Raw genomic sequence first — 19,599 nt, 5'->3', positions numbered from 1 at the left:
ATTTCCCTATTCTGAACACATGTTGCTCATTTATTGGCAAAATGTCTGATTGCACATTTCAACACAATAGATAAGTAAAGAAGTTCACAAAATTAATGCAATTTTATGAAGATAGGTTGTTTTCAATTTTACTGGAAGAGACATTGTTTAAGCCGGAAGTTGTTATTTGGTGTTATCAGATATGGTACCAGATACAGGGAGTGTAAGAGAAAAATATAACTTATCCCTCTCCACTTCTGATATCTCAGAGAACGATTAAAGTTTAAACAAATGATAATGGACACATTTTGCTGACCCTACCACTACTCTTGGAGCCCATTCCGATTTTTCCATGGCACATCTTTGGTGGGAAAGACCCTACTAACAAGCTCAAGCTCACCACTCGTCACAATGAAAAGCATGAGGACACTCAGTCCAGGTCTGAAAAATGCCCGCTTTTCTGCAGCCCTCGAATTGGACACAGTAATTAATCTTCATATCGATCTACCTCCATGACTTTTTTTGGGACAAGCAGAGAAAGCATGACTAAGAGCCGGAACAATGTTTCAGCTCTCAAAGAGTAAGACAGAAAGAAGATTTTCATCAGCTTTTCCTCCCACCCAATCCAGCTTACACAAACACTTTATCATCAACCTCAGGGTTTGTCTACAAACATAAAACGAAAGAGAAAGGCAGTAAGAAAACAAGACAGTAAAGACACAATAGATAACTCAAGCAAAAAATCAATAATAATATTTCAGTCAATTTAACCCGAGCTATAATAGCTAGTTTGAACATGCACCGGTTTCAAGTTCCATACTTGTCTTTATAAACACTTGTTTCCCTCCTCCATCAGAGGAGGTTGGATGCTCCTCTGACTCTCCCTCTTGGACCGGTTTCTCGTTACCAATTCCAGTCTTTGACAAACTGCCCACCAGTCTCTGAAATACGATCCATAAAGTCCGGTGCCACTATAAACCCAGATCCATAGCTGATTTGTGAATCCAATTATCTCCCTGTCTGTAATGGCTGTGTTCATAGCCATGATGTTGAGTCAGCTGTTGTCAGCATATGCCCTTAAGGTCACAGCCTGCAAGAACATTAAACAACATTAAACATCTCAGACAGATCATCTAAATAACCTTCCTAACAAACAGCAGCAGGGGAAGCTGGCTGAACTACAAGATGCCAAAAAAAAAAAAAAAGTTTTAGTCTGTCGGCGCAAACAGAGGTCAAAGAATATAGAGAGATGCTTTATTAATTTAAGTGATTTTACAAAGAAAAAAAATGAAACTGGGGATGTATATTTCTAGGAATTAAATTCGGAAAAATTTCCAATATTTATATTTGACATACTTTCAAAACATAGGTCTGTCCTTCTACAGACCTATGCTTTGAAGGGTGCAGGCTTGACAGTGAGGTTTCATGATTTTGGATTTTTATAATCACATACAAAGGCTATCGGTGCAGTGAGTTGCAGTACAGATATGAGAAAAATGCACTTCCGGCCACGCTGGGGCAGCAGTAGCTCAGTTCACTAAGGGTTGGGTTAGGTCCCGGAGGGTGGCTGGTTCAGGGCCCATGTGGCTCAAAAAGTTTGTTGTGTGAACTGGCAGTGGGAGGTGCGAGTTCATCTCCTGAGCACTGCACCGTCTCCTTACAAGTTGGTCATTAGGCACACCATGAGGGTGCTGCCTGCCGCTCTACCTTCCATTATTTGCATGCTTACAGGCCCCTTGGGTTAGGCTGTGTGTGTGTGTGTGTGTGTGTGTGTGTGTGTGTGTGTGTGTGTGTGTGTGTGTGTGTGTGTGTGTGTGTGTGTGTGTGTGTGTGTGTGTGTGTGTGTGTGTTTTGGGCCTATACGTGTGACAAATAAAATAACTAAATTTTTAAGAACAAGGGAGATGTGCAGAGTTGTGGCAACTACAGAGGAATAAAGCTGATGAGCCATACAATGAAGTTATGGGAGAGAGTAGTGGAAGCTAGACTAAGGGCAGAAGTGAACATTTGTGAGCAGCAGTATGGTTTCATGCCAAAAAAGAGTACTACAGATGCAGTATTTGCTTTGAGGATGTTGATAGAGAAGTACAGAGAAGGCCAGAGGGAGCTGCATTGTGTTTTTGTAGATCTGGAGAAAGCTTATGACAGGGTGCCCAGAGAGGAACTGTGGTATTGTATGAGGAAGTCTGGAGTGGCAGAGAAGTATGTTAGAACGGTGCAAGACATGTATGAAGACTGTAAGACAGTGGTGAGGTGTGCTGTAGGTGTGACAGAGGAGTTCAAGGTGGAGGTGGGACTGCATCAGGGATCAGCTCTGAGCCCCTTCTTGTTTGCCATGGTGATGGACAGGCGAGGTTAGACAGCAATCTCCATGGACTATGATGTTTGCAGATGACATTGTGATCTGTAGTGAGAGCAGGGAACAGGTGGAGGAGAAGCTAGAGAGGTGGAGGTTTGTCCTGGAAAGGAGAGGAATGAAGGTTAGCCGCAGTAAGACAGAGTACATGTGTGTGAATGAGAGGGACCCAAGTGGAAGAGTGAGGTTAGAGGGAGAAGAGATCAAGAAGGTGGAGGATTTTAAGTACTTAGGCTCAACAGTCCAGAGCAATGGAGAGTGTGGAAAAGAGGTGAAGAAGCGTGTACAGGCAGGATGGAACGGGTGGAGGAAAGTGTCAGGTGTGATGTGTGATAGAAGAGTTTCAGCTAAAATGAAAGGAAAGGTGTACAAAACTGTGGTTAGACCAGCGATGTTGTTTGGTCTAGAGACAGTGTCACTGAGGAAAAGACAGGAGACAGAGCTGGAGGTAGCAGAGATGAAGATGCTGAGGTTCTCTCTGGGAGTGACCAGGATGGATAGGATCAGGAATGAGTACATCAGAGGGACAGCACATGTTAGAGGTCTTGGAGATAAAGTCAGAGAGGCCAGACTGAGATGGTTTGGACATGTCCAGAGGAGAGATAGTGAATATATTGGTAGAAGGATGCTGAGTTTTGAACTGCCAGGCAGGAGGCCTAGAGGAAGACCAAAGAGGAGGTTTATGGATGTAATGAGGGAAGACATGAAGGTAGTTGGTGTGAGAGAAGAGGATTCAAAGGACAGGGCTAGATGGAGGCAATTGATTCGCTGTGGCGACCCCTGAAGGGAAAAGCCGAAAGGAAAAGAAGAAGAAGAAGAATAACCGTTTCAAACTCATCGTTTGTCCCTAAGAGAGCAATGGCAGGTCCGTTTTTCTTTTTGTGAAAAAACCTGTATAATAGATACTGTGGTTTGTAAAACATTTTACTGAATAAAGCACCTGAAATCCCTTAGTCACCATGATGACCGGGACTTCGCTATGATTATGATATTCTGCCTTCGCATGCCAGACCTGTGGAACACACGTGACTGCAGCAGTAACTCAGTTTTATTCAAATACACTTCAACTAGATGGTCAGAATAAATTAGGGCACGTTCATAAAGTACTACATTTTCTTGAAAAATTGGTGTGGTTTGTGCTTAAGATACAGTCAAAGTTTTCCAATATTTCATAAAGCACTTTATAAGTGAAGTAAGAAAAATGTTAGAACATCTAGTAGGTGCAGTGGCATTTCACCTAGCTTTTAGTTATACAGCTTTCGGGCTGTTTAGTCTGATTGTCTGTCACATCATCCCCAAAGAAGTTCACTGTCACTTGCCTGAGGGATGACTGTGTCATATGAACTTTAGCCCCCATTATTAAGCATGCTTTCTTAAACATGTGTCAATGAATAGTAAAAATGTGGTGGTATTCTGAAAGAAGCCAAGAGTAATTATGTGTGCAGAAAGATCAGACTAAGGCATTCAAACTGGGTACAGCTGTTCACATTACTTTTTTTTTGTTCTTAAAGCAGTCACAATGAAAGTGTGGATGGTTGGTTGGTTGATATCAATCGTAACACTAAATTGTTAAATATTTGTTCATTTATGAATTAGTAATATTGATTGGTAGTTAAAGGTCAACTACATGTGATACATAGAATGACAGTGTAACAAGGTGCTAGCCAATTAAAACAATGCATGTGCTCTACAGAGAAAATTAATTCAATAATAAAAAATGCTGAGGAAAAGACAGTTTATATAGACCTATTTAAACCACCACAATAGATCATGGAAGCTAAGTGAGTGGTGCCGACCTGGAGTTATCCATGTGGACATTCGCAATTGCACTGATCACAATCATGCCACTGGGAAACCTCTGAAGTTCCTCTAAGGGCCGACCCCAAATGGCATTCCAATGGTCAAAATAAGTCAAAGATGTTGACTGAACACAATACTCCATCCCCTAGTTGAAGTGTTACACTGGCATTGTATCATCCTCCAAAAAATGCTGATCTCCGATTCTTCACGAAAAAAAAAGGCAGAAATGAAGCTACTAAAATAATTCTGACCAACAAGATGTGCTGAGGTCAGAGAAAGCCTTGCATTTATCCTGCAGCAGGATTCCTACTTGAGCCAGGCTCAGACGCGGTAAACATTCAAGTAAAGATTCCTTTGAGCTCAAACACCAAAACTTTAAAAACTTTCACAGCAGTAACAGTGTTTTCAGATAAAGTGTAGACGAAAGAAGTATGTTTGTTTGTTTTTGTCTTCAGTGCTATGAAACACTCATCAGAATATGTATTAGAGGCCTACCAAGGAAAGCTTGTTATAAAATTGAAAGGAATAGGACAAATTAAACTTACCATAAACAAGACGAAACCTTTTTAGGTTACGTTATCTCTTCAAACCTCCTTTCCACAGAGGACTAAGGCCAGGCTCACATATCAGTAGTTTTAAAAATCACAGGAACCGGGAGGGGTTTTTCAACAACCTTTCTACCTTAACTTCAGGGAGAGGTGAATTTGAGTGAAATAAGTTTGAGTTTCTGTAATGTGAGACTGGCATGAACATGACCTTATACCCTTAGAAGCCTATTCAACTGCCTGACCTGACCCTTGACAGCACTTTCTTTAAGTGAGAAATAAAATGCCCACATAAGACAAACAGCATAAAAAGATCCTCTATTACTCTATTAATAATACATTCACAGTTACATTCTGTCCAGCCGGTGCCGTTTTGTTCCTTTTCCTCCCTCAAGCCATTCCTTCTTCCCAAAGGAAGAGCAATGTAAATCTAGGCTTCTAGTTGCTATGACCATAAAGTCATGGCTGCCTTCCAGACAAGCAATCTCTGTAGACAGCCCTGTTCTCTGGAGCAACCCACTGAACCACAATCTCTGGTTTCTCTATTTTTTCCAATGGGAAACTGTTCAATGAATCAGTGTTTGGAAAAACAGACTTTAACCAAGACACTTAAATCCTGAACAGGCATATATTTACAGGACAGCTGCACATGTGTTAAGATGTCTTGAGATTTCCTGCAACAAATTTGCATCCCTCACACTTTTGCGTTATCTATCTATCTATCTATCTATCTATCTATCTATCTATCTATCTATCTATCTATCTATCTATCTATCTATCTATCTATCTATCTATCTATCTATCTATATACACACACATTCAGAAAGAGAGAGAGTAGGAGAGAGAGCGACAGAAAGAGATTTGCCTACTCTCATTAGGATAGAAAGGAAAAACATCAAGATCTATAGATAAATCAGCTCCCATATAAATGTCTGATTTAGTGGCTCAATTTATCATCCAGTTTCAACTCAAAAAATCTACTGTAACACAGTCTCTCAAGCAGCAGTGTACAGAGGTAACTTCAGAGATGTACAGCAGTAGTGTCCTACATCCTGCGGGTGATCCATCACTTCACATGTTGTGCTACTTTCATTTGCTTCTCTTGGCACCGCTGGTAACAGAAAACTGTAAAAACAAAAACTCTGGTTCACTCTGTCTCTAGGGAGAGAAACATTGCCTAGAAGATGTGATTTTTCCGGTCAAACCATTTTACCCAGATAGTTGTCCTCCTCTGCCTGCAGCAGATATTGTAAGAATGAAGCAACATGTAAATCTACACAAAATTGACAACTATAGAGTCCTGCATTGGAAACGTATAGACATGGAAAAAAAGCCTCCAGGTTAGCCAGAAAGCTAAGCTGTAATGCTTTGATAGTCATTGGAATCACAGCTGACTGTTTGTTAACATGCCGATTATAACTTATCGTTACAACAAAATGGGTCTTAAATCAACCAAAACATCTATTGTGCAGCGGTGAGTAACTGGTTCAACATTAGGTAAACAAGGAATTTATTGATGAGAAAATGATTTGTTAATGAAACGTTTACTAATTTCTTTGAAGTGACTGGCAGATTAAAGGCAACTGCTTCAAGTATGAGACAAAGGCTTTTAGTTCTAATTCCCCTGTTTAACAAGTACTGCATAACTGGTTATATACTAGTATGAAGCTTTATTTTGTTCCCTCCCATTTCCCTCTCTCAATAGTCCATTACACTGTTAATACAAACAATTCCTGTATTGATTTGAAAATGCTTCTAGCATTTTATAGTGATAAAAGCACTTTATTTCTTAGCAGGGCTTTTTCAGAAAAAAGTACAGACATGTAATATAAAACAACAGTACAACTAGATCAACTAGATTAACATATCACAAAGTAAAGTGGATTTTAATATAATTTAACATGACAATATTTAACATTGGCTGGAACAGTCAATTCATGACGTATAAATGGGTATTTATAGTTTTTTGGCCTTATATGACTAAATCTCTTAAACTTGGCAAATAGACTATATCATATGTAGAGCACATGCTTAATATGTTTGTTTTGCACTCTTACATGGGATTTAGGACTGTACATAGTATTGAGGCCAATGTAAAAGACATTTTCATTAAATATTTTAAAGAGAACTGAAAATGAAGAAAAGTTGTCAAGCAACTCCTTGGTGAATAGCATAATCCATCTTCTTGAAACTGCTCCTCTATTCTCCACTACTCAAAGGAACTGTCATCCGGGTTTAACGCAGCACCACTGCTGCCCCAATCCCTTCTTTTAAACTGCTCACAAATGTAAAATAAGGCCGATGGCTGACTTCATCTTTCATGTAGATCCTGAGCCTACTGCAGAGTCCTTAACTCCAATTTCAAAGTTCCCTACATGGTTGCTTATCATGAAAGTGATTATAAATGACGAGCTCTGTCAGTGATATGGTTGGAGCCCCTGAAGTGGTTGCCTTCAGGCTGCCAAACTCTCTTAACTACTCAATACCAGGTGGCAGGTTGAACTGTTTCTGCTGCCAACATTGCTGATCCTCACAGGGATCCTCCACACAAGTTGAAATTTTCCAATCTGAATGCATTTTACCCTCACTTAGGGCTGTTGTTGTATTTCAATTGCTGAATGATTAGAACCAGTCAAATGGCATGTCTTGAAGGCACACAGAAGTGAACATTTGACACAGGAATAAACAACAATGATTACACTACAATAGTCTGCCATGGAGATTTGAGATGAGCAGGTTAATACACCAACACTCTTAAACATCAGCCCCACAGATGGCGCACCACATTGATAGTCGCACATCAAGGGTAATAACTTGGCCAAAGTGGCCAAGCATCTTCTAAACATATATTTGTGAAAGAAACTACAGTGCTTGTTTGCTTTGTAAACTCTTTTGTAATGAATGGCTATTGATTTGTGATGGATAGATTGAGATTTCTCCACCCCAGTTTGGAATCATTAAAGTATATCTCTAAACACTGATTCCACCCAAGGTTTATGAGTATTGGGGTGATGGCCATTCTGAGTGTAATTCCATATCTATGTTTTTATGTGTAAAAAAAATCATTATTTACCTTAATAACTGGAGTTAGTAATTGGAAAAGTTATGGTCTAAGGAGAGTTGTATAAGAGCTTCAAGACAGAAACCTGAAAAGGAGAAGGACAGAAATATATACAGTACTTACAAAGTAAGTATAAACTGATGCCCAAGAAATTAGATATATGCAAAAAATATTTAATTGAAATCTTTGCATTTATTCATTTCATTTCTGAAATTCGTCTTAACAGCGAAGGCCATTCATTGCAGGAGTACCTGCCAAAATAGAGTTATCACCTCACATCTAAGTGCCTCCACAAACTTGTTTCCATCCATGCCTGTCCAAACAAGAAATAAAGCAATTATTTAGCCAGAAAGACAGCTTTATTAGAGAAGAGCAACAATCAGCTGAAACACAGTATAAGTAAATAAAATATGAGCTTCTAATGGACCACAGTACAGCAAATAAACTACAAATTCTATAGCGTGGAATCTTCACACACACACACAAACACACACACAAACTCACTGACACACACACAAATACATACACATACACACAATCAACTTTGAAGCAGAAGAACCCTCCAATCACCACAGTTTCACTGAGGGCAATCACAACATCAATTCAGTATCCAACAAATGAGACATATGGTCACAAGCTCACCTTCTGCTCCTAAGTTGTGGTAAGGAATAATGGCTAGAAAACACATTATGATCTCACAGTGAGGCTGTATTTTGACTTTTTAATATAAATGACATCACTGATTAGAAACCAAGAACAATTACCTACACCAAGGAAGTTCTGTTTTGATTAGAGTCTGTTTGTCTTTCCATCCAGATCACTCATTTACTTTAGAAACAAAGCTTAGATTTTGATAAGGACTGAATAAAATGTAACAATGACAGAATGTTCTTTCCACTTCTGCAAACATTGCAAGATACAGTATGTATGTCAAAATTTTTCCTAATTATGCCAACAGAATCAGTTTCCATTAAATTAGATTATTTCTTTGTGTTCTACAGAGTGCTCTTTCAGTTAACAAATGAAACACTGAGTTATGGCTAGAGGTCACAGTGATCTTGACCTTTGACCACCAAGTTTTTCTTAGTTCATCCTTGAATCAGAGTGCACATATGCCTTACATTAGGAAATTGACTCTAGGCTTTCTAAATATATGATCAAAAGATTGGGATGGGTGGACTGATATATACATCCCACGAAGCGGTGATGCATTGTAATTGTCAGTGTTAGTGTTTGTCCATCTGTCCATCCACCAACTATCTTCACAATCGTTGCAAATAGAAAAATGAAACAAAAAGCACATTACTCTGGCGGCAAAGGGGATGAAAATAAGATGATGACCTTGACCTTGGGAAAACTAGGTCAAGGTCAAATTTCAATTCAGGGGTGTCGTGGGATGTTGCAGTCTCTGACTGCCTTGTTATAAAATGTTAGGGGTGCGGCCATGTCTAGATGAGAATATAACTACTCAGATGCAATCCGAATGCAACACAACAACAGTCTGGACTTTAGACCCGTTTCAGTCTTCATTTAGTTGACATAAGTCAGTGATGAGAATACATGATTGATAAAAAACATTTCCAAAATACCATTAACACACAGGAGTGATGTTCAAGGACATTCAGGGTTGGTATAACGTGGTTACACTAAAAAGCCAAATTTCTCTCAAAAGGGATGACATGGATTCTCTTCCAACTCATTATCTATTGAGATTAGTACTACCCAAGATAGTTCAGTTAAATATAGTTAAATAATAACACACCATCAAAGCCTTGAGGTGGAATTCATTTCTGAGTTTATGAGCAAAACATGCCTTGACAGTAAGCTAAAGATGTTCCTACCTGTCTGTCAGTTCAGCTTTCCCCAGTCAAGTGACAGTAACATGTCATAAAAGTGATGTGCAGGATGAGTAAGTGTAAAGTTCTGGGAATTTGTCAGTACCACAGATGAATAAGACAAATACATTTTCATTTCTATTGTTTGTGGTTGGGTGGCACTGTGGGGCAATTTAGAGCCGTCGCCGCACAGCAAGGCAATTCCGGGTTCAAGTCCCACTCTGTGTGGAGTTTGCATGTTCTCCCCATGTCTGCGTCGGTTCTCTCCTGTTTCGCCAGCTTCCTCCCACCTCAATTCAGGTTAATTGGCCAGCTTCAAAGTGTCTGTAGGTATGAGTGGGTGCATGCGTGTTTGTCTGTCTCTGTGTGGCTCAGCGGTGCACTGGTGTTGCGCCCAGAGTTTCCTCCGCCTCACGCCCAAGCCAGCTGGGCTAGGCTCTAGCTCCCCACGACCCGCTACGGTGGACAAAGTGGTAGAAGATGAATGAATGATGTTTGTGGTTGTCATTCCTAACATAAAAGACATATCTGGTCTTCCCCCTTTTTTTTTTTTACTGAATCACAAAAAAACCTCGACACCCTGTCTCACAAAAAAATACATTTCCACTAAATCAGCCTGTCATTAAGATGGCTGGATTAATTAAATCAGACACACTCAGGTCTTTTTTTTTTTTATTTGTTAGTGAATTTTTTTTTTCAACTTTGTCTTTTGTTTTTGTGTATGCTGTTTGCTTTTTTTCTCAACTGCTATGAAAATCCCACTTAATAACTTCAAATTGTCAGGCATAAACCAATTAAAATTTGACCGTTTCCAAAACTGTCAACTCTCCAGACATTGTACATTGTCTGCTCTGCATTCAGTCTTAATTTGTTCTGCAGCAATACCATCCTTTGCAAAAGAGCTGAAATATTTAAGCTCTGTCAAAAGCACTCCATGTACAACCTTTAAATCTTTCCTCTCTCACAGATCTAAGCAAAGTACCCCCCACCCCACCCCCGCACCATTAAATGCAATCTAAAGACGCTCTGCGAATTGATCAGAGAGGACTCTCGCAGTGGGGAGGTAAATGGCTGTCACACGGCTTGATAGACTTTTTCTCTACCAGTGGTCATAGAAGCACTTGAACCCCCCCTTTCACTCAATGTGATTCAAAGCATGTTTGCAGCTCTAAAGAGGAAGAAAACAGCTGTGAGGGAAACTGATCCATTTTGTCTGTGCAACATAAGCAGCAGTGAAACATGTATAAGGAAAACCTTTCAACCGGTATAATGTAAGGAAACACATTTTCATCCATTGAGCAGTAGCCTCTTTTCCATTAGTTCTGAAAGAAAAAAGATTCAACTCCATCTTTTAGTAATTACATACTATGCAATTTGCGTTATTAATGATTCTGATCTATGAAGTCATTCCAATTACTTAAAAAAACTACAAAAACCCATTGCTTCATTACTAAGGGATGAAACTTTACTTTAATAAGACAACAGTGTGAAGTCTGCTAGACAGAACATATGGCTTTACGAAGTTCAAATTAGGGATGAGAAAACTACCTGGCTGCAGTTCATTTGTCAAAAATTCTTACAGCAACGACACTCATTGCACTGATGAGCTGCTACTTAATATCTAGAGAGAAATCTTTTGACAAGTCATTATTTCATGAGCTTAAAGAAGGTGGCAATTAGAGTATGAAAACATACATATCAAAGCTTTAGGGAATCTGAATTAAATTGCCAATAAACAGAGGACGCTTGTAAACAGAGTGCACGAATGAAATAGAGCAGGCAGGTTAATGCTCAAGAGAATCCTCCCTTAATTTGATGCGGCAAGTACTGAGAAATTGCGCCACGTGAATGGAGCTACTTTATTTATGCGTTATGGCCATCCAAGGATAAATGACGTGAATCTTAAGTTGTCTGTCGCCCGAAAAACCAGCAATTTGTACCGATAAACAAGTCCCGGTATGACAGGCCTATATATCGACTGCATTGTGAGTTATCGTGCCAAATCATACATCTTAAAATCAAAAAGAAAGATTTCGGACTGAAGACATTAAGAGAAATATATATAGATTGCGCTATCCTAGCGGTGATCCGGCGTCAGTGTGGATGAAATCTATTCGGAAAACTTCATCCATAAACAGCTGCAATAGACGTGTGCCAGTAGAGATAATAGCCACAAGCCCATTGGGCTAATAAGCAAGTGTAAAATGAGAACAGGCAATTATTGCTTAGCATTCATCACCATTACGCGCAGTAGTGCGCTGCGCTCGCTTCGCTGTGCGAGAAAAAAAAAATTAACGCTATCAAACTGGAGAGTCGGCACAGCTCTTCTTATGCGGTCTCAACAGCTGGTATACGCCCGACGATGACGGAATGAACACAGGGAGAAAATCTCTTTTCTGCTGTAACTTTTTATCAAATGACGCGGAGGCGACTGATTGTAATGCGCCCAAAGCTTCGCGGAACTCGAGCGGCGACGATCGTCCAGCGGTACCCTGCAGCAACGCTGCGAGTGCGGACAGTGGGTGAATACCGTGCATGCAAAATAAAAAAGAAAAAGAAAAAGAAAGAAGAAACATCTCCGCTGTCAGCAAAAACCAAAATGAGAGACAGATGGGAAAAATTGTGTACCTGTGTACTGCAAGAGGAACATTGTCCACACAATGCGAGATGCGATTATTGTCTGTCCTCCGACTGTAGGATGAAGTGTGGGAAGTAAAATCCTTGAATGAGGACGGAGACGGGGAGGGGGGGGGGAGAGAGATGTCCTTCGATCCGTCCGCTCCGCTCCGCTCGGCAGACTGGACTGCAATGAGAGCACCCCGGTGGAAGCGGGACCTTTTAGACACGGCAGGCGAGCCCGCCCTCACGACGTGTCCGGTTGGAGGCAGAGGCAGGAATACTAGTCCGCTTCAGCTACACGCGTGTGTTGAAAGGCGACCTGTTCTGGGGCTGTGTCGGTGGCTGCCAGAGTTGCTGACAACACCCCCTACCCCCCCCACCCCACCCCCTTTCCATCCTCCTACCCACCGCCCGTCGCTTTCATCCTTTGTTGGTGTGAATCTGAAAGAGAGGATGTTGTTTTCACGGAGAGTTACGGCGAAGTCCCTGCGTGCGAACGGCGAATCTCTCCCACACGCTACCCACTCATGAGGTGCATCCCAAATATATCACCCCCCCCCCCCAAAAAAAAAAGGTTGGATCGAGATTTTTTAACGTCTTCTAGGGTGCAGCTGAGTGATGCACTAAACGGGGTCATGTGTCCAAAAACTTTTGACAGCTGTGGTTTTAAGGTGTCATTCTGCAGTTTGCCTGTTGGAGGAGGAGAAGCCAAGAGATCATCGGTTCAACACCGACGCATGTCACGCAGACTGTGACGAGGAGCGTTGCTGGAAAACCCGTGGGAAAAGACGCGCCGTGCGTTTTCAAAGAAATACAGAAGCAGGTGTAATAGTTGGACTTGATTGAGATATTATAAAATAGGACTCCGTTTATTTAGCTCATACTGGATATGTATGTGGTCTTGGACTACAACAGTCAACAAGGAATTTAATTAAGTTCCAGAAGGACTATGGCTTCTGAGATTGAGGACGGGGTTGATCAACACACCCAAACGTTTAATTACATGAGGAAAACAGCAGAACAAACACTATTATACTTCTATAATTAGATGCAGGCTGTGAACGGATGAATGAATATGAATAACGTCAATGAGAATAACGTGGACTGCATTACTTCACTGATCAAATGAGTGTTTTGTTTTATTTTCTTTTGGATCTCATCAGTTCCCTTCAGGAGAACTTGGCATCACCCATTAATGTTAGTATTTAGTCAGGTTTCTAATTGTTAAAGCTGTAAGAAAGGTTAAACTTTATTTTAATTAGGTATGCTTATTTTGGGATAATGAAACAAGGATAATATTTCCCTGAGTAATTGTTCCCATTATTGGTAGATTATGTACATTGACAGTTTCAGTTAATTACAGACACCTGCACTAATGCAATCTAAACAATCTATGCTGTACCAATTTATAAATATTAAAGTATCCAGTTTTGTAAGGACGTAACATAATACAACTGAGCAACACCCTGATATTCAGCTGCTAAAATAACTGTTAGGTTGCTGTCTGAAGCTGTCCATGTTGAAACACCATGATTCTTAGCACATGTAGGCTAATGAGAACCATGTGACTCATTGAAGACCTCCAGAACAGTGATTAAATGAAGCAGCCAACTTTCAATTGGAATGCAGTACACATTTTAACCGAGCTCTGAAAGTGTGTATTATGATGCATTTTCTTCCGGCATAAAGCAAGTTTTATGATCGTCATGATAAACAGCTGGTGGCGCAAAGTCTCCAGTTGAGTGCCATTACATTGCTAGAAAAGTGCGCAATGAGATGCAGGAATTAAGAGTGCCAGTAAAACCCAAAGATGTGGAAAACAATGGAGAATTCATTACAGAAATAATGTATATTATATTACTGTTTTGTACGAATCTGGGGAAAGTTGGTCTCCTTGTCAGTCGGCACGTGGCTGATGTTTTCATCAACCACAACTCTTTGTCTCTCAGGTGAACAGATGACATTTAGGCCGCATACTTGATTTACATCTCAATAAATAGTGCCTGTTTCTTTTATCACTTTGATGCATTTAGTTTTATGTCCACACACTTTTTTTTTAATCACAGCCAAATGTGAAAATAAAAACACACAGTCGGAACATTTAATTATTTTTAAAAAAGCTAAAAATAAAAAGAACACTATTCTCCAAACAATGTATGATCATGATCTTAATTTGCTATACTATCTTTCATCAAATGACAGTATACAGCTTCAGTGATTCTAAAAACATCAGATTAGATTTATTATAGAAATAAATCTGGCTGTTGTATTTTCTTACATATACATCATTATATCTTGGAAATACCGTGAGGATACACATTCATGATCATAATCATACTCTAGTGTAAATAGGAGACTTCAACGATGATGCCAGCTGGAGCTTCCATTATAGGTACAACTGGAACATCTAAATAATTCTAGCACTTATGTATTGCAGTGTGAAAACATGCCTGATGAGTACTCAAGGTGAAATTCAACTGTTTTCAGACTACTGACCAAAGATCTCAAAATCTATTATTCAGGGTATACTTCAATGTGGATATGTGGAATGATATCAAAATCATACAAGACAAGGACCTATCTTCCTCTTGAACCCCAGCCTAGCCTTTCAGTAGCACTGAATGCACCTGCCTGTATCCATTGCTTTATTCTATGTGAAGCAGGTTTGTTTGAAAAAAGGAAATAGAACATACGCATATACTGGTCAAGTTCAAGACACTCAGTGCTATAGCAAATGCAATAGTATTAATGTATTTAAAGAAAAACAAAAAGAAAACAAAGCTAGCTTTTACTGTGTCCATATTTTCACTAGAAATTATTTGTCGTAAATAAGCTGAATTTTGTTCTGGGCAAAATTCAATTACCCCTGTCAGCCAGTAGTAATGAGTAACAGCAAGTGCATGCTCTCATTCAATTTGGGTGTCCCTAGGGAGTGATATTTGTCTGATGTCTTGATTTTTTTTTTTTTTTAACAATGACGTTCTTTCTGTGGCCTGCTTAGTGTAGCAAAACATTCAAATCAAACACTAATTTGACTCTGTGCATCGGCAAATTAAAGTAGCCTTAGTTTGTTTTTATGGTTTGTAGTGTGTGTGTGTATGTGTGTGTGTGTGCGCTTATGCTTTTGTTGACATTTCAACGCTCTTAAATTAAATGAACTGCCTGCCTTGAGTGCTAGATAGAATAGGTGATTGTGGCAGAAGGATTTCTCCATTTCTTAAAATAAGACTTCACTGTAAAATAAATCAATGTAGCTGCAAGAGGGCACAAGCCAGTGTCTTATTGTGCCGGTCCCAAGCCCGGATAAATACAGAGGGTTGTGTCAGGAAGGGCATCCGACATAAAACTTTTGCTGAATCAAACATGCAAATCAAATCTATGGACCTCCATACCAGATAGGTTGAGGCCTGGGTTAACAACGACTGCCATCAATGCTGTTCATCTACAGGGTGCTGGTGGAAATTGGACTACTGTTGGTCGAAGGAGAGGAGGAAAGTGTGTCCGTAGGAAGAGAGAGAAGAGGAACGCCAAGAGTATAGGACTGAGAGTAGGGATGTTTGAATGTTGGAACTATGACAGGAAAACGTAGAGAGTTGGTTGACATGATGCAGAGGTGGAAGGTAGACATACTGTGTGTCCACGAGACCAAGTGGAAGGGTAGCAAGGTTAGAAGTTTAGGTGCAGGGTTCAAGTTGTTCTGTCATGGCGTAAATAGGTAGGTTGTGAGCTGGAGGAGAAGGATAAATTCTGGTTGGACTTTGATGAAGTGATGCAGAGCATACCTAGAAGTGAGAGAGTAGACTTCAATGGACATGTTGGTGCGGAAACAGTGATGAGGAGGTGATGGGCAAGTTTGGTATCCTGGAGACGAATGCAGAAGGACAGATGGTGGTTGACTTTGCAAAAAGGATGGAAATGGCTATAGTGAATACTTTCTTCCAGAAGAAATAGGAACATAGAGTGCCCTATCAGGGCTCGAAATTGCGCCCATTTTGGTTGCATATGCGCCCAAATTTTTATCAGTGCGACTATTAAATATATTTGGGAGCACCGGTGCGACTAGGGAAATAAATCTGGTGCACCCCTTTTGTGAGACCGCGCTCCTGCGGTCCTGCCAGGAAATAATGAGAGCGCAGCTGCGGCTGCTCTGCTGAGCGAGGGAGAGAGGAGGAACAGAGATGGACGGAGCGTCTCTATTGCTCCGTCACTGCCTTGCTTTTGGGTAGGTCCTCCTGAAGTCTTTGCTGGTGCTAATAACTTCTAATTTTGGGAGCACCAGTGCTACAAAGAAAAAAAGTTAATTTCAAGCCCTGCCTATAAGAGTTGAGTTAGGAGCACACAGGTAGACTACATCTTGTGTAGACAGTGTAATCCGAAGGAGATCAGTGACTGCAGAGTAGTGGTAGGTGAGAGTGTAGCCAAACAGCATAGGATGGCGGTGTATAGGATGACTCTGGTGGTGAGGAAGATGAAGAGGGTAAAGGCGGAGGAGAGGACAAAATGGTGCGAGCTGAAAAAGGAAAATTTTCTGATTGGGTTGTTTAACAGGATCTTAGATAGTGAGAAGATGCCTGAGGAATGGAGGACAAGTGTGCTTGTGCCCAATTTTAAGAACAAGGGAGATGTACAGAGTTTTGGCAACTACAGGGGAATAAACCTGATGAGCCATACAATGAAGCTATGGGAAAGAGTAGTGGAAGCTAGACTAAGGGCAGAAGTGAGCATTTATGAGCAGCAGTATAGTTTCATGCCAAAAAGAGTACTACATATTCAGTATTTGCTTTGAGGATGTTGAATGGGAGGAGTACAGAGAAGGCTAGTGGGAGCTGCATTGTGTTTTTGTAGATATGGAGAAAGCTTATGACAGGGTGCCCAGAGAGAAACTGTGGTATTGTATGAGGAAGTCTGGGGTGGCAGAGAAGTATGTTAGAGGCTTGTAAGACAGTGGTGAGGTGTGCTGTAGGTGTGGCAGAGGAGTTCAAGGTGGAGATGAGATTGCAGCAGGGATCAGCTCAGAGCCCCTTCTTGTTTGCTATGGTGATGGACAGGCTGACAGATGAGGTTAATTTTTTTTTAAATTTAATTTTATATACTGGTTTGATCCCCGAAGGGAAATTAAGAAAGACAGGAGACAGGAATCTCCATGGACTATGATGTTGACAGATGACATTGTGATCCGTAGTGAGAGTAGGGAACAGGTGGAGGAGAAACTAGAGAGGTGGAGGTTTGTGTAAATGAGAGGGACCCAAGTGGAAGAATGAGGTTACAAGGAGAAGAGATCAAAAAGGTGGAGGATTTTAAGTACTTCGGGTCAACAGTCCAGAGCAATGGAGAGTGTGGAAAAGAGGTGAAGAAGCGTGTACAGGCAGGATTGAACAGGTGGAGAAAAATGTCAGGTGTGATGAGTGATAGAAGAGTTCAGCTAAAATGAAGGTGTACAAAACTGTGGTGAGACCAGCAATGTTGTTTGGTCAAGAAACAGTGTCACTGAGGAAAAGACAAGAGACAGAGCTGGAGGTAGCAGAGATGAAGATGCTGAGGTTCTCTTTGGGAGTGACCAGGATGGATAGGATCAGGACTGAGTACATCAGAGGGACAGCACATGTTAGAGGTTTTGGAGATAAAGTCAGAGAGGCCAGACTGAGATGGTTTGGAGATGTCCATAGGAGGGGAGAGATAGTGAATATACTAGTAGATGGATGCTGAGTTTTGAAGTGCCAGGCAGGAGGCCTAGAGGAAGACCAAAGAGGAGGTTTATGGATGTCATGAAAGAGGACATGAAGGTAGTTGGTGTGAGAGAAGAGGATGCAGAATACAGGGTAAGATGGAGGCAACTTATTCGCTGTGGCACCCCTGAAGGGAAAAGCCAAAAGGGGGAGAAGAAGAAAAAGGAGAAGAAGAATACTGTTAAATAAATCATGAGTATGTATCATTGAGTTCACCCTTGTTTAATATATTGCAGAATAAATGTATAGAATGGTTGACCCATTTAGATCTCGTCTCCTGCTCAATACATTTGTTCAGTTAACGGGGAAATCTTTCATTTGATGAATTATGCAAATTCAATCACTGCATATTAAATAAAAGCTGTTCCTCATCATTAAAAAGGAACGTAACTAAATACTGGCAAGGGCTTTAACAGACAATGCTTTCTTCGTTACCATGATTCGTCCTCAATAAAAACCATTTATGGCCTCTTGTTGTGTTAAGTGTTTGCATTGTATGTCTGCAATTCACAATCCTTTTGACTTCATCCATGCCGTATCAATATGCCCTTTCCGATCAAACTACAGGTTTCAGAGAGCTACTGCATGAGGACTTCAGAGAGAGAGAGAAAGAGAGGATAATATCTAAAAAGATTCTATGCTTCACAGAATCAGTTTCAAGTACCTGCAGTAGGCTTTCAAATCGATGAATAGTATGTTTGGAGCCCAGACAATAGTTTCTTTGGGTTTTTTTTCCAGTAACTCCACCGCCCTCTATGGAGGGAGACAGCCAGCACGGGAATGTGTCTTCAAGATGAGGTGGATCTCTGTCTTCTTGTTAAGTTATCTTTGACCTCTATCTTCCTTAATCCTTCCCTTTCTAATTACATGCCCCCCCCCCACCACCTTTCCCCATACCTTGCCGACTGAATGATGGTTAGATGATCATCTGGACAGGAAAGGTTGATGTGATTCTGAATCTTAAGTAAGACCTCATTACTAGAGAATTACAGTGTCCCAGTCCATGTATTGGTGTATTCCGTCTTGGATGAATTTAATGAGTTGTGGAGGACTAATGATGCTCCAGAAAAAAACAACTACAACCAAAGAGTTTTGAGTTATAGAAACTTGTTTGCAACAGTTTTCATAATAATGTTAGAGGAAGGAGTAACTTTAGGTGTCAGGGGAACGGCATCTGTTCTGGAAACAAGATTGGAATAAATACAAAAAGGAGGCCAAGATTCTAAATAGAGAATTTTCTCCCAGCCTGAATTTTGATGGAAATAGGTCTCAAATAGAGTGTAAATCAATTTTTAACCCCTCTACACTACAGAAATGTTGTTTGCTGCACTCACTGCCCCACCGTCATTAACAGCCGGCGAATCACTTGACTCAAACACTACACACTGATACAAATACAAGAGGTGACGAGAAATTATCTTTGTTTGTAAAATGCCGCAAGTCCTTTGATACAAACCAATGCAATCACGAGAGTAAAAAGGCACCACAGTGTATTTTTAACCACTGCAATGTATTGCATTGTGATTCTTGCCACCTGTGCAATCAGCCCAAATGCTTCTTTGCCAACAAAAAAAGATGGTTGTGGAATAAGGAGAAATTAGAGAATTTACTTTGGAAACTTGACTCCCACATTGTTTGAAAAGAAATTCATGCATGTGTTTTCATCAGAACACACCAT

General features: G+C 40.5%; 1 protein-coding gene across 3 annotated transcripts in view; it reads right to left on the bottom strand.

Annotated features, from left to right (window-relative positions):
- Positions 1–19,599, bottom strand: part of enox2 (ecto-NOX disulfide-thiol exchanger 2) — a 151,773-nt gene that overhangs the window by 92,604 nt on the left and 39,570 nt on the right. Inside the window, exon 1 of one of the 3 annotated variants that reach the window (XM_068325396.1) lies at positions 12,205–12,496. The exons of the other annotated variants lie outside the window; for them this stretch is intronic. Within the exon in view, the coding sequence (XP_068181497.1) occupies positions 12,205–12,226 (22 nt within the window). The 5' untranslated portion in view covers positions 12,227–12,496. Of the gene's footprint in view, positions 1–12,204; positions 12,497–19,599 lie in introns of those variants that run through there. 3 annotated transcript variants of the gene reach the window in all.

Source organism: Antennarius striatus, chromosome 10 (assembly GCF_040054535.1).
Source record: "Antennarius striatus isolate MH-2024 chromosome 10, ASM4005453v1, whole genome shotgun sequence".
In the NCBI taxonomy this organism is placed as follows: Eukaryota; Metazoa; Chordata; class Actinopteri; order Lophiiformes; family Antennariidae; genus Antennarius; species Antennarius striatus.
The sequence above is the reverse complement of the archived record's forward strand: the minus strand, read 5'-3'. Positions and strand labels throughout refer to the sequence as shown.